This window comes from Vidua chalybeata, chromosome 28, assembly GCF_026979565.1.
Source record: "Vidua chalybeata isolate OUT-0048 chromosome 28, bVidCha1 merged haplotype, whole genome shotgun sequence".
Classification (NCBI taxonomy): Eukaryota; Metazoa; Chordata; class Aves; order Passeriformes; family Viduidae; genus Vidua; species Vidua chalybeata.
The window spans coordinates 3,791,962-3,805,911 of record NC_071557.1 but is presented as its reverse complement, the minus strand read 5'-3'; the positions used below and the strand labels follow the sequence as shown (position 1 = coordinate 3,805,911).

Here is a 13,950-nt window from a genome sequence, read left to right as displayed (position 1 = left end):
AGCTCTGCCTGTGTGCTCCTGCTCACAGGTGAAGGCACAGGCCAAGGGAAAACAAAGAGGAAGGACTAGCAACCCCTTTGATGAGAACCAAGAATCAGAGATGAAAGGACAAAAAAGAAATCCACAGAGACCCTGGAACAATGAACTCCAACTTCTCCCCCAAAAAGTGCCCTGTAGTTGGTTAACCCCTTCCCTGCCTGAAGTGCCACCTCTCTGCTATTCTTAATTGGTGCCAAGCAGTGTCACTGAAGAGTTCTGCAAGCTCTGGCCCCTCCTGCCACTGTTGAATTGTTTCCAGCAGCGGTGGCAGAAGGGCTGTGGGCTTGCCTGTCCCTCTGCAGCCCCAGGCCGTGGCCAGGGTGGGAGGCAGCAGCCCAGGACAGCACCCCGGACACTGCACCTTCCCCAGGGATGATCCATCCAGAGTGAGCCTCTGCCAGCTCCAGGGTGGGAGCAGACCACGGATCCAAGCCAAAGAGTTGCCTTTGTTTCGTGGGGAGGATTAAACCACGAACTGCTTGTCAGCTGAACTTTGAAGTGTCTCCTCAGTGATCTGAAACTCGATCACGCAACAAAGAGAGACCTCTACAAATACTCTTTTTGTGTTTGAAGCTGGAGACCATCCACTGGTTTATTTTTAGGCACACATTTGCACTGGCCCTGTTACAATCCTGCCTCTGTTCTTGTGCAATAAAAGGCAGAGAGGATTCTCTTGACCTCCAGTATCAAATACAGAGAAAATAAGGCATTTGTCTGGAAAAGAACCACCCAAAATAGCAGGGAAGAGGTCATGCTGTGCTGTGGGCTGTTAGTGTTGAGAGACAAGAAAAATGAGGATTATAGGAGCTGGCAGACTTCTTCTTTTGACACATTCATGAAAACTGCTAGAAAATTATATGGTGATGCTAATTAGTATTTATAGGTTTAAGAACCTGAGATCTTTCCCTTTTACACTAAACACGCGCCTGAGAGTAAGAAATAATCCCTGCTGAGGTGACTTCTCAGTTTTCTTCGAGGATTTGTTCTAGATCCAGAGCATTTCCTTTGCTACACACAGCTTTAGCTCAGAAACTGATGCTCCTGCATCACCCACAACTCATGTTCCCTAAACTCCTCACAGCCCCTCCTCGGGCTTTGCAACACCCTGATGCAGACAATTATCACTACATGCATTTTCTGTCTTGCCCCCTCCTTGAAGAAGCTGGGGGAAGAGCCCAGAGGACCTGACTGGATGTTTAATTTCTGTCACATCAGCAGGGCCATCTGCACCAGGCATTTCCCACTGACAAGAGAAAGAAGGTTAAAACCTCTCGTGACAGGTTAACAGCATGATTTGCAGCTTAAATAAATGGTTGCAGGCACGAAAGAGTAGCAGGCAGCTAATCCTTTAAAGACTTAAGAGCAGCTACTACTTCAGCCCAAGTAAATATTTCAAAACAAAATTAATTAGTGGTGACCAGTGGATTTGCTGCCCTTTGCTTTAACAGCCCAGGATGAAATGGTGATTCCTCCACAGAATTTTTGCTCCAGTGCCAAACCTGCTGTTTCACAGGAGCTGAAAGTCCTCTCAAAGAAGATTTATCACAGTTTTGTTCCTCTCTGTAAGTGCAGAGCTGGAAAAGCTCCGCAGGGATCTCATGGATGTGTGTTGCTGTGGGAGAGCAGGTCCCTTTGTGCTGCCCCAGGGATGAGGACAACAGCATGGCTCAGAATCCAGCCCAAGTGCAGTGTGGAGGAAGGAAATGTCACTTCCTGATTCTTATCAGGAGAAAGCTCTGTCCATGCAGGCCAGGCAGAACAGAGCTCCCAGTAATTGCCTTACTTCTGATTAAAAGCAGTTCCTGAACACCTTCCTAGACACAGGAAAGCAGGGAAGGAAAGGCCTCAGGGTAACAAGTCCTGAACCAGCACAAACCATGGTCTGCCAGAGCCCAGAGCAGCAAACCAGGCAGTTCAATCAATTGGAAACAATAATTTCTAATCAACAATCGAGTTTCCTCCCCCCCTCCCAACCCTTGGCTCCACCACAGAACAAAGCCAGCTCTCTTGGGAGGCTCTGCCATGGCCTTGCTGGACTGTCTGGACTATTTTTAGTCCAATCCAGCATTCCTAAAAATCCTCAGGCTGCTTTTGTGCTCAGGAAGGGGAGAGGAACTGCTGTGCACGTGCACATCCACATTTCACACAGGACACAGGAGTGGGAGCAGGGAAGCACAGCTGGCTCAGCACAGAGCCCTGGGAAAAGGGCAAAAATTCTTTGTTTTCATCAGGCTGAGAAGGCAGGAAGTAAAGGCAGGACTGCCCCGAGCTGGGAGGGGGAACCAAAGGTGTCTGCAGTGGTTGGGAGGCCAAGGAGATCCAAGGGCTGGGTGATGTCCCCTGCCTGCTGAAGGGAGATCCAAGGGCTGGGTGATGTGATGTCCCCTGCCTGCTGAAGGGAGATCCAAGGGCTGGGTGATGTGATGTCCCCTGCCTGCTGAAGGGAGATCCAAGGGCTGGGTGATGTCCCCTGCCTGCTGAAGGGAGATCCAAGGGCTGGGTGATGTGATGTCCCCTGCCTGCTGAAGGGAGATCCAAGGGCTGGGTGATGTCCCCTGCCTGCTGAAGGGAGATCCAAGGGCTGGGTGATGTCCCCTGCCTGCTGAAGGGAGATCCAAGGGCTGGGTGAAGTCCCCTGGCTGCTGAAGGGATGCAGCTCCCAGGACAGCAATAGGGAGAGGCCACCAGGATCAGCCATGGAGGCCTGGAGGAGCTCTCAGGGCAGAGATCTTGAGAAAAGCAGGACAAACACCCAAGGGAAGGGCCAATTTTTTCTTTTTTTCCCAATTAGATATAACCCCCCCTATTTTATTAGATATAAAAAAGAGGACTTTTTCATCTGGCCATCCCTCACACAGCCCTGCTTATTTATTCACTGTGCTGCCTGAGGACTTTGCCTCAGTCCAAGACCAGTAAATTCATTAATTCCTTTCCTCCAGGAACATCAGCATGTTCTCAGAAACACAGAGTCACAGAATGCCCTAAGCTGGAAGGAACCCACAGGGATCACCCAAGTCCAGTTCCTTCTCCTGTCCCCTTCATTTATCCCAATTAGGTGACCCCCCCTTCCCAAACTGCTTCATCTTCTCCCTCCCTCTTTGCTTTTTCCAACTAAACTTCCACTTCCTCTGTTCCCCAAATCCAAATAAACGCAGGTTCTTGTCCCCTAGGAGAGGCTGATTCATGGCTTGACGTCAGCAGCAGCTCTCCTGGTCAGAGCCAGCTGTAATTGACATATTCCAGCTGCTGCCAGCAGCACGTGTCCCTTGTCCCCCGTCCCACCCCAGCTGGGGCTGGCAGCAGGGAGGGAACCTCCTGAGGTGGAAAAAGGGAGATCCTGAATTTAACTATTTAACCAGCTCTTCCTCAGAGTGCTGGGGTTCACACAGGGGAGTGGAGACAAGTGAGGGAAGAGAGGCAGGTTAAAAAAAAAGAGCTTGGGTTTAATCTGCAGCACTGAAGGAGGAAAAAAGGCAATTCCAGGAGTAGGTTCAGAGCAAGGTGTTTGTCCAGCCATGATTGTGGATTGTGGTCACTCCTGCCTCCTCCTTCCAGAATGTTCCACCCGCCTGGGGCTCAGGTGGCAGCTGTGGAGTGCTTTGTGCAGACTGACACTGCTGGGGCTGTTCCAGAGCTGCTGCCTCCCTCACTCCAGCAGCAGCTGGCAGCTGGAGGCAACAGCAGCTGGAGCCCAGGACAGTTTTTAGTGCACTCTGACACCTGTGAAGGTGGGAAGGACAAACTTGTGGTTACAGAGAATATAGAACTTTATTCAAGTTAAATGCATCCACTTGCATCGCTGCTCGTTGTCCAGGACACTGAGAACCAGGAGACAGCCTGGTTTGACCTCACTCAAGTGGAGCCATCGCTCTGTTTTCCCTGAATGACACATCAGCAAAGCTGGCAAAGCAATCTAGAGGGGGTTTGTTCAGCACAAACTGCACAGAGAACTTCTCTTCACTGGCCTGGGCAGGTCTGCACAGCAAATTATCTACACAAGGACTCCAGAAGATAGACAGCTGGAGTTCAAGTGTCTCCAATGCCCACATCAGTCAAGCCCAAGATTTTTGATATTTGGACACTTGAGTCTGGGTTCCAATCCTTCTCCCAGTAGCCATTTGGTTGTTTAAATAACGAGCGAACTCCAACACCAGTCCTTGTGAAGGATGAGCAGGTTTTGCCAAAAGCAACAGTGGCACGGGGAAAGCTTGCTTGGGAAGGAGGCGTTTGTGGGGAAATGAGCTTGGTCAGTGTGACAGGGAGCTGTGGAGCAAGTGCACTGTGGAAATCACTTCCTGCAAGTGCTGCTTTCCCTCTCTCATCAGACTCTGTTTACTCCAGGACCGGTAGTTTGGAAGCATTTCTGATGGACAGAGAGCAAAAGGAGAATTTAATGATGGTCTGTCTGCAAAGGTAACCCAACAATAACCACAATCTCATGGAAAGCTAAAATAAACTCTAGAAAACACTTAGAGAAAAAACAAGTATCCGCTGCTGAAACCAGCTCATCTATTTTTGGAAAATTGCAAGGATTGCCTCGCCCAGGAAGAGCTTCCCAGCGAGCGGAATTACGCAACCCGGAGAGGAAAAAAAATCCCATAAATCCCAAGTTCTTTGCAATTCCTTTTGGTCAATTCTGGGCTGGAGCCCCCACCCCCAAACTGGAAAACCTGCAACACCTCAAGGCCAGGAAGCGGCGCCGCGCGAGGGACACGCATCGGCCGTGCCCTGCCAGCATCCAGGGGAACTACCAGCTCCGAGCAGCCTAATTAGAGCGGGATTAATGAACGGTTCAGTCGTCGAAGTCGGGGATGTCGTCGTAGGAGTAGCCCCGGTAGCCCTTGGAGGCGTAGTAGGCGATGCGCAGGTGGTAGAAGCCCGGCAGGAACACCAGGATGCCGATGATCAGCACGGGGATGGCCCGGTCAGTCTCCTGCAGGGACACAGGGCAAAGGGCAGGGGGTGTCTCAGGGCTCAGCTTTGGTATTTTTCAGGTTCTGTGCTGTGTTAGCGTGCAGCTCTGAGCTTTGTGTTAAGTGTTGTAAGCTCTGTTCACAGAGCAGCTAAGCAAAACAATTCCTTCTCTAGCTGGGGACCAAGGACAACCACCCAACTCTCAGGCCCAAGGGCATAAACACCATGGAATGAAGAGAGAAAAACAAGGAGGATGGGACTTCATAACCTAAAGCTGGAATTGGACATTAACCCCAGTATGCAAATGGAGCAGAACTTAAAAAAGCAAGAGACCCTGTGAGCAGTCGTGCATTTTGTGACCATTTTGGTTCATCTTGGGTTCAATCTTCGGTTCATTTTGTGACCATTTTGGTTCATCCTGGGCTCATTTGGTGACCATTTTGGTTCATCTTGGGTTCATTTTGTGACCATTTTGGCTCATCCTGGGCTCATTTTGTGACCATTTTGGGTTCATCTTGGGCTCATTTTGTGACCATTTTGGTTCATCTTGGGCTCATTTTGTGACCATTTTGGTTCATCCTAGGTGCAGCCCTGGCTGGGCTCTTGTGCTGCCCAAGGTGGATCCATGGAGGAGATCCTTTGAATAAATCCCTGCTTTATTCTGTGACTCTGCTCTAGCTCAGCCTTCTCAAGGCACCACAGTGACACTGTGTGAGGGGCTCTCCTCCCTCACACACCCTGCCTGGTTTAGGGGAAGGTTGCCTTGCCCAAGACAGGTGAGATGTGAAGGAATTCTCAGAATGAGGTGATCTGTAAGGTTCTTTGAACCCAAACCATCCCGTGGTTCTGTGATCCATCCCCAAGGCCTGGCGAGCTGAGAAATAAAAACCCATCTTCCACCAGAAATATCTCAGCTGTCATCAGGCTGAGCCTTTAATCCTGTCCTGGCCCCTCCTCCTTGCTGCAGGAACCCTCAAGGGACCCCATCCTTCACCAGGGACCCCCTGGATGTGCAGCCAGGGCTGGGAGCTGTGAGCGAGGCCGAGCACTAGCCCAGGGATCTGTGCCTGCGGTGCTGCTGATAGCCCCAGAGGCTGCTGCTGCCAGAGATAAGGCAGAGCTGCCAGCCCCCCCTGAGCCAACAGCACAGGGAGCAGCACCCAGAACTGCAGGAGCAGATCCCCTTCCCAGGGATCACCCACAGCCAGATGGGGAAGCGTTGCCGTGCCCCACACGGGGTCTGGCAGCTCCTCCCTGTCCCTGCACGGCTGAGATCTCTCCAGGACAGGGATGTGACCTCCCCAGGGACACTTGGGGATGCCCAGCCCAGCCAGGCTGTGGTGGAAGTCAATGTTCTGCTCACTTCCTGTGGCTCTGAAGTTCTCCACTGAACACGATCACAAGATCCTTGAGGCTGGAGAAGACCTTCAAGGTCATCAAGTCCAACCATGACCCAGCACCACCCCCAGGGTCACCACTGACCCGTGTCCTGGAGTGCCACATCCTCGTGTTCTGAACACTCCCACTGCAGCTGTGCCAGGCCTTTCCCACCCTTTCCATATCAAACCTTTCCTAATTTTGAATTTAAACCTCCCCTGGTGCGACTTGAGGCCGTTTGCTGTCCCCTGATGGGCAGTGAGGGCTCAGGGCAGCTCTGAGGACAGTGCCAGGAGTGTGGTGAAGCACTCACCCCTTTGCTGATGTACCCTGCCAGCAGCAGGGCTCCGATGATGATGAGGAAGGTCCCGATCATGAAGAGCACCACGGCCAGTGCAATGGCCTTGTAGGGGATTTTGGGTGGGCTCTTCTTGAACTGGATGGAAAAACGCAAATATTGAACAGATGAACTCGGCACAGCTCCCCTCCCACGGCAGCACAGATGGGACCCCACAGCTGGCACAGGACAAAATTCTGGTCCAGAATTGCCCTCCAGAAGGAATTCTGCCCATGGAGACCCACCCTGCTGAGCCAGCCTCTACTCCCAGTCTTGTTCCCAGGAAGGCTCTTTGGGATTTCCAGAGGGGAAGGGCCAAGGTTTTGGCTCCCTCCAGGCTTTGCCCCTCTCTGAGCTGAAGCTGCTCCACCAGAGATGCACGAGAAGCAGGTGCCCGTGCAAGGCCGAGCTGTGGCTGCCCATCCTCGTGGTTTCACAGCTTCCTCCCCCAGTTTTTACCTGCAGGTCAATGTATCCATCATCGGTGCTGGAGAGCTTGGAATATTTCACTTTGCTACTGGGGATCCCAGCAGAGAGATTGGTCCGTGACGGCATCGTGCCAGGGGGGCCTGGGCATCAGCTACAGCCTGGGAACCAGGGGCAGGAGCAACAGCAGGAGAGAAAACTGAGTGCTGGGAGTCTGAGAGACACACAACTCAAGTTTCTGAAGAGAAACTCCCCTGCCAAGGCTGTGCCACCCAAAACCAGCTCTGTTCCCCTTGGTAAATTAAAGCTTTTCCCACAGAGGATCTGAGCATTTCATTTGAAGGCTGAAATGCAAAATGGATACAGCTGCAACAATGTCTGGAATCAAGGTAGAGCCTGTGCTTCAAACCAGATGGAAATTTGGAAATTCCCGGGCAGGGCCCAGGGTATTACCCAGCTCTCACTCCACCAGGAGCTCCCACTGCCAGAACACAGATGCCCAAGCTCTGGCTGTTTCTGAACTGGACACCAGCAAATAAACCCAAACAAAGAGCTGAACAAAACAGCTTTTCAACCACCAGGAGATTTTGCAAGAGAGCAATTTTGGGAAAGGAAAAAAAAAATAAACAAAAAAACCCACGCAAACCACTGGAAACTGGGCTGAAATGGAGGTGTCCTGGGGACAGAAGGAGTGACTCACAGGGAGCAGGACAAGGGGACAGAGTGTGAATGGTGAGGTCACCAAAGCCCAGGCGTGCAGAGCAGGCTCCCAGTGCCAGGGGGACACCCTGGGGACAGGGATCAAAGCCAGCTGCTGTCCCTCAGAGCTGCCCAGGGATCCATCCTGCCAAGCTCCCCCTGTCTCTCTCCCAGCAGGACACAGATTCCCAGGGGACAGGCAGGGAAGGGCTCCCCACACCTCCCAAAGCCTCAATAGAGCTTTTATTTTCTGAGAAAGTCTGGAACCAAGGGAACAAAAGCAGATATTCCAGCGGTGCCAACAGGAAGGGATAAAAACTCTGTTTCCACAACACTCTTTAGCATCAGAGGTGATGCATCCACTCAAAATATTGAGTCTCCACTTGAACTGAAGCCCTTTGTCACTAATTGCTGGCACATTCCCCACCCAGCTTTGCTCCTCCTGCTGTAAAATTGACTTTTATAAAAAATCCCCTCTGATCTGAAATTCCCACCACTGAACCTGTGGTTTGAACTTTGGGCTTTTGTTTTAGTGGCAAAAAACCAGACACGGACAAAACCTTTTCAGCCCTGTGGATAATGGAAACACCTGCAGGGTGACATTTCCTGCTCCCCACACATCCTTGTTGACCCAAACAGCCCCAGGCACTCCCACATGCCTGAGGGTAGATGTGCAGGAGGGGAAAAAGCCAGAATAAACCAAGCTTTCTGAAAGGTGCCAGATTTACCAGCTCTGCCCCATTTTGTTCTCTTTTCTTACCCACTGCCCCGTTATTTACCGGGCTGCTCAGTGGCTTCTTCTGAATTATTCCCATTTGACACTTGCACAAGCTGTCCTGTCCTCCCCATTGCCTCACTTACCAACGAGAAAGAGGCTGTGCAGGACAAATGTGTATAAAATATAAAATATTCTCTCTGATCTCAAGTTTAAGGGCCAGGTTCCACCCCACTGAGCTTCACACCAAGCGAGCACCCCAATGGTTCAAGAGCAGGAACCAGCACAATGCTGTGCTGTTTGGTAGCCATGTAAATAATCGGGGCCTGAGCAGCTTGGCCAAAACCATTAATGCTGAAATTCAGAATTTCTAACATGGCAGCTGTGCTTTAAACCCCGTGGAGGAGCTGGGAAACCCAAACACGGCGGCTCCGTCCAGAATCCTGAATCCCCGTGAGCACAGCCCCGCGTTTCCCCCACGGCAAACCAGCACGGGCGGGGATGTGGCTTTGGGACAGTGGGGACACCGGGGGACACCTGGAATGGGGGGGTCCTGGCCTCGTGTCGCTCCCAAACCCACCCCAAATCCACCCAAACCGCCCCAAATCCACCCAGAACACTCCAAATACACCCAAATGCACCCAAACCCACTCCAAACCTACGCAAAGCACTCTAAATCCACCCAACACGCCCCAAATCCACCTGGAACACACCAAATCCACCCCAAATCCACCTGAACGCACCCAAACCACCCGAAATCCACCCCAAACACCCCAAATCCACTCAAACCACCCCTAATCCACCTGAACCCACTCAAACCCACCCCGAACCACCCCAAACCCACCCAAGTGCACCCAAAACACCCCATTTCCCTTGAACCCACCCAAACCCACCCCGAAGCACCCCAAACCCACCCACACCACCCTAAATCTACCCAAACCCACCCCGAATCCAACTGAACCCACCCAAACTCCAACCCCAAACCACCCCAAATTCACCCCGAATCCACCCTGAATCTACCTGAACCCCCCGAACCCCCAAATCCACGCCGAATCCACCCGAACCCCCCCAAACCCACCCCAAATCCACCCCGAACCCAATCCCAGCCCACCGCAGGCCCGGCCAGCCCCGGTACCTGCCGCTCGCCCGCTCCATCCCGGCCCCGGGAAGTCGATCCCGGTGACGCCGCTTCCCTTCCAGGTCACGGCGGGGCCGGGCCAGCCTCCTCTGCCCCGGCACCGCCCCGGGAGGGGAAAGAGCCCCCAGGGTAAGGGGGCGGGAGGTTAGGAATTGCTAAAAAAACATTAGGGTGAAAGGTGTTCCTTGCCAGACGTTTTCCTGAAGGTGCTGGAGGATAAATGGGTCAGGAGCTGGAGACACCAGGCAGCTCAAGGGAGGCAGCTGAAGCACAGGAGCAGGAAATCAGTGTCTAAACCCAAAATCCTGGAATGGTTTGGGTGGGGAAGGGCTTTAAATCCCCCGCAGTGCCACACCTGCCGTGGGCAGGGACACCTCCCATTGTCCCAGGGTGTCACGTCCTGGCTGACCCGGGACACTGCCAGGGATGCGCAGGAGTGCGGGGCCCTGCAGGAGCCCAGGGCCGGGCAGGGCTGTCCCCAGGGCCGGGCAGGGATTGTTCCTCCCAGGCAGCAGCGGGGTTCGCTCGTGGCCGGCACTGCCACCTGGTGACATCCTCTGTCACCCGCCGGGGACAGCTTTTCAGGCAGTTCCGCCCCAGGATTCTCGTGTCTTGCCGAGTACAGCCTCCCAAAAAAACGTACTGAAAACCGGGCAAGCGTTTGGGTTGGAAACGCCTTTATAGGATCGTGAATTCCACCAGCACGGTCACCACGAATGCCTGTCCCCGAGTGCCACATCAGGGAACAGACTGGCACCTCCTCCACACCTCTGAGTGACCAGAGCTGGAACTCTGGGCCTTGACAAGGGAGTCAGGGCACATCAGCACAGCTTCAAAAGCATCCATTCACCCACTCGCATTCAAACGTGACAAACTCCAGGAAATTATATTCTTTATTTCCATTTTCTGAGTTTCAGTCAGAATTATCGGCTTCAAAAATAAATGAAGTAAGGTCACATAAACTGGTGGGATAATAAAACAGCAACCCTAAGCTACAGCTCCACAGGGGAAACTCCAGGATACATCTTGACCCATTAAATATTGCCCCTCTTCTCCAAGAGCAGCTGCAAGGAGTACGAAATTTCACCTTCAACAGCATCCAAGAGATTGTTGGGAGTACAGGAACAGACTAGAAAAACTCAGCTTTCCTATTTCCAATGACAGCAGAATAGCAAAACAGCGAGTTGAAAAATATTTACAAAGATATCTACAAGACACAGCTACAGTGCTCCCAGGATGCTCCAAGGCTCTGGAATTGCTGCCTCCAGCCAGGAGCAGATCTCCCCCAGTCCTGCTCCAGTTAAGAGCCCTCCTGCTGGTCCTCGATCTTCGGGGCCAGGTAGTACTTCAGGTGTCCCATGTCAGCGATCTTGTACTCCACAACTGGGGGAGAGAATGAAGAAAAGCAGTTTGGAGGGTTCTACGTGACATCCAGCCTCAAGCTCCAGTTCTGCTCAGGCAGAGGCCTGGTACTCACCCAGAGGAACATCTGCAGACATGCTGAGCGTGACCGTGGGGGACAGGGGGGTGGCTTTGGTGAAGAAGTTCAGGTACCTCAGGGCGAAGGTCAGCTGCACCGGCTCGTTCATCTCTATTGTAACCTGGGCAAGCAGGAGAGGATTCCAGAGGCCTGGCACAGCTCAGGCCATGGCTGCTCCCAGCCTGCCTGGCACTGTTGCAGCTCCCAGGGTAAGGCTCATGCTGGAGGGACTCGGGGGCTCCATGGCCCTGTCCCTGCTCACTGCAGTGACCTCGGTGACCTCTACAAAGGCCCTTTCCAACCCAAATCCTTCCCAACTCCAGGATCCCCCAGAGGGCAGAGAACCGGCTCTGCAGGCGAGCCCAGGGCCCCGCATCCCCACTCACAGCCTCCTCCTCCTTGTCCACGTTGCTGGTCTGGGACAGTTTGATGTTGCCGTTGCCCAGCTCGCCGTTGGCCGAGAACTTGACGCCGTCCTTGGCGCAGGAGATGACCACGGCGTCGCCAATGTGGCTCAGGTCCCGGCAGATGCGCGCGAACTCGGCCGAGGGCATCTTCACCACGCAGCTGTACTCCTGCTCCTGGGGGCAGAGGGACAGCCTGCCAGGGCTGGGCACTCCCAGGGACACCCTGCCAGGGCTGGGGCACCCATGGTGACACCCTTGGGCACTCACAGTGACACCCTGCCACCCCTTGGGCACTCCCAAGGACAGTCTGACAGGGCTGGAGAATGCCAGGGACACCCTGCCAGCCCCAGGGCACTCCCAGGGACACCCACACTGCCACCCTGCCATGGCTGGGGTACCTGCAGTGACACCCTGCCAGCCCCGGGGTGCTCCCAGTGACACTGTGCCACCCTTTGGGCACTCCCAGTGACACCCTGCCAGCCCCAGGCCTGTCCAGCGCTCCAAAGGCTGCTGTGTTATGGGATCTGATGTGAACCTAGTTCCACACCAGTGCCACCAGTCACCTGAGCTGTTACTTACTGGGATTCCCAGCTGCTCCACATCGAGATCCATCAGCTTCATCTCGTAATCAGAAACTTTTTCCTGGTCTGGAGAAGCAAAGCATGGTTACAGCAAACAGCAGAGTGACAATCATCAACTGGACCCCACTCCCCCCAAGTAAAACCCCCTCAATAATGACAGTAAGATTTCTCTTTGTTTCCTTAGGGCTGGAATGCCCCAGCAGCCTTTTATGGGCTCTAAGGGTACAGCCACAAACATCTCTGCGCAGCCTGAAACATTCTTCCTCTTACAAAGAAAATACTGATCAACTTAATTAAGTTTCACTCTCCAGACTGTCCCAAGAACCAGGTGTCCCCTCCCACTGCCATTTCCCTCCCTTCTGCACCCCTGTGGTTTGTGAAGCTGCCTGAACACCGCCCAGTGACAAAGGGCTCCCAAAACCCCACACTCACTGGGTGCCTCGAACACCAGCGCCAAGGTGTCAGCATTGTCCTCGGCCCGCAGGGTGATGATGTCCTCGTTCCCTGCACATTTCAGGATTTTGGACATGCTGCAGGGGAGAAAGGCAGGTGAGAGCTCCTCACGGGGCTGGGAGCTGGCAGAGCAGGAGGGGATGTGGTATTACAGTTATCAGGCTCTCCAGCCTCCCTGGCCAATCTCTTCCAGTGCTTGGTCACCCACAAAGTTCTGCCACATACACGGGGTGGAACTTCCCGTGCATCAGCTCCTGCCTGTTCCTCTTGTCCCACGGCTGGGCACATCCTGGATCCATCCTCTGCCCCCTCTCATGGATATTTCCACACAGGGATGATTTCCCTCTCTCAGCTCCGGGCCCCTCATCTTTGTCACCCTCCGCGGGAGCTCCGTGTCTCTCCTCTCGTGAGGAGCCCAGAGCTGGGCACAGCCCTCCAGAAGCGCCTCACAGGGCTGCCCAGTGGGGCAGGAAGGACCACCACCTCCCGGACCCGGCGGCAGTGCTGGTCCTGCCGCTCCCCAGGATTCCGTAGGGCCTTTCCAGAAGGCGGCAGGGCTTTAAAGCCGTCACTCATTTCCCCCCCCCCCCCCCCCCGGGCCCATGGCGGCGGCCCCCGCCAGCGCTGCCTTTTCCCGCCACTCGGCGCCGGCAGTGACGTCACGGCCGCGACGCGCGGCGAAAAACGGCGCGAGAGCCGTGAGGGGAATGGAGGGGGGAGAGAAGGGATGAGCGGGCTCCGAGCGCCCCCGGCACCCCCCACACCTCCAGGGCAACCCCTCGCCCCCAGATCTCCCCTCACACCCCCTTCCCCGCGCTGCCCTGAGCGCCACAGCCCGCGGGCCTGCTCGGCCGCCCCATGGCAGCGCCCCGCGAGAGCCCGCCGCCGGCTGACCTGGACAGGTTGACGCCCATGGCGATGTTGCGGTCGCAGCGGTACGTGTCGAAGCCCTCCGATCGCAGCGTGAGCTGCACCAGCGAGACGTGCGAGGAGTCCATGCTCTGCAGGCTGATGCCGCCCGAACCCAGGTCCCAGCAGGCCTCGGTGATGAGGTCCTTGAGGGCTTCCAGCACTCTCTTGAGCACTGAGCCCTGCACCAACCGCGCCTCGAACATCTTGGCAGTGTTTTACCAGTAGCACCAGCGGGAGCGCACGGACGAAATCCAAGGCGGAACAACTGAAAATCCGCCGAGGCGGCCCGCCAAGCCCCTTTTATGCACTTCGCCGCCCCGCCCTCCGCCGCGCAGCAGCCAATCATCAGCGCCGCTGTCCTCCTTCAGCCCAACCCCCTCCGGGCTCACATACAGGTCCCCGCCGCGCTCCGGCCAATCCCAGCGCCGCTCCTCCCCTTAGTCCCGCCCCTCCGTGCGGCGGGAGCCAATCA

The 13,950-nt window shown here is 54.5% G+C and overlaps 2 protein-coding genes across 3 annotated transcripts; both read right to left on the bottom strand.

The window, feature by feature from the left end:
* Positions 1–3,788: 3,788 nt before the first annotated feature.
* On the bottom strand, positions 3,789–10,101 carry TMEM230 (transmembrane protein 230). The gene is made up of 4 exons (XM_053966457.1): positions 9,643–10,101; positions 7,127–7,254; positions 6,644–6,766; positions 3,789–4,972 (listed from the first exon to the last, which is right to left on the bottom strand). Exons 2-4 carry the CDS (start codon positions 7,220–7,222, stop codon positions 4,832–4,834), a joined length of 360 nt encoding a protein of 119 aa, XP_053822432.1. The 5' UTR covers positions 7,223–7,254; positions 9,643–10,101; the 3' UTR covers positions 3,789–4,831.
* A 419-nt stretch (positions 10,102–10,520) lies between these two features.
* PCNA (proliferating cell nuclear antigen) lies at positions 10,521–13,811 on the bottom strand. Of its 2 annotated transcripts, XM_053966456.1 has the most exons (6): positions 13,461–13,792; positions 12,546–12,643; positions 12,112–12,179; positions 11,512–11,706; positions 11,123–11,246; positions 10,521–11,028 (listed from the first exon to the last, which is right to left on the bottom strand). In XM_053966456.1, exons 1-6 carry the CDS (start codon positions 13,679–13,681, stop codon positions 10,946–10,948), a joined length of 789 nt encoding a protein of 262 aa, XP_053822431.1. In that variant the 5' UTR covers positions 13,682–13,792; the 3' UTR covers positions 10,521–10,945. The 2 variants fall into 2 exon arrangements, with proteins under 2 accessions (XP_053822431.1, XP_053822430.1); XM_053966455.1 differs by having other exon boundaries at positions 11,123–11,706; positions 13,461–13,811.
* Between the last annotated feature and the right edge of the window lie 139 nt (positions 13,812–13,950).

Bases quoted from the DNA above. Each gene is read 5' to 3' on its own strand.
- TMEM230 (XM_053966457.1), bottom strand. From the start codon at position 7,222: ATGCCGTCACGGACCAATCTCTCTGCTGGGATCCCCAGTAGCAAAGTG. The intron at 6,767-7,126 runs GTAAAAACTGGG...TTTTCCATCCAG, and splicing joins ATGGATACATTGACCTGCAG to TTCAAGAAGAGCCCACCCAA. The intron at 4,973-6,643 runs GTGAGTGCTTCA...GTGTCCCTGCAG, and splicing joins CAGGGTACATCAGCAAAGGG to GAGACTGACCGGGCCATCCC.
- PCNA (XM_053966455.1), bottom strand. From the start codon at position 13,681: ATGTTCGAGGCGCGGTTGGTGCAGGGCTCAGTGCTCAAGAGAGTGCTG. The intron at 12,180-12,545 runs GTGAGTGTGGGG...TTGCTTCTCCAG, and splicing joins GCTGGTGTTCGAGGCACCCA to ACCAGGAAAAAGTTTCTGAT. The intron at 11,029-11,122 runs GTGAGTACCAGG...TCTCTCCCCCAG, and splicing joins GTCTGCAGATGTTCCTCTGG to TTGTGGAGTACAAGATCGCT.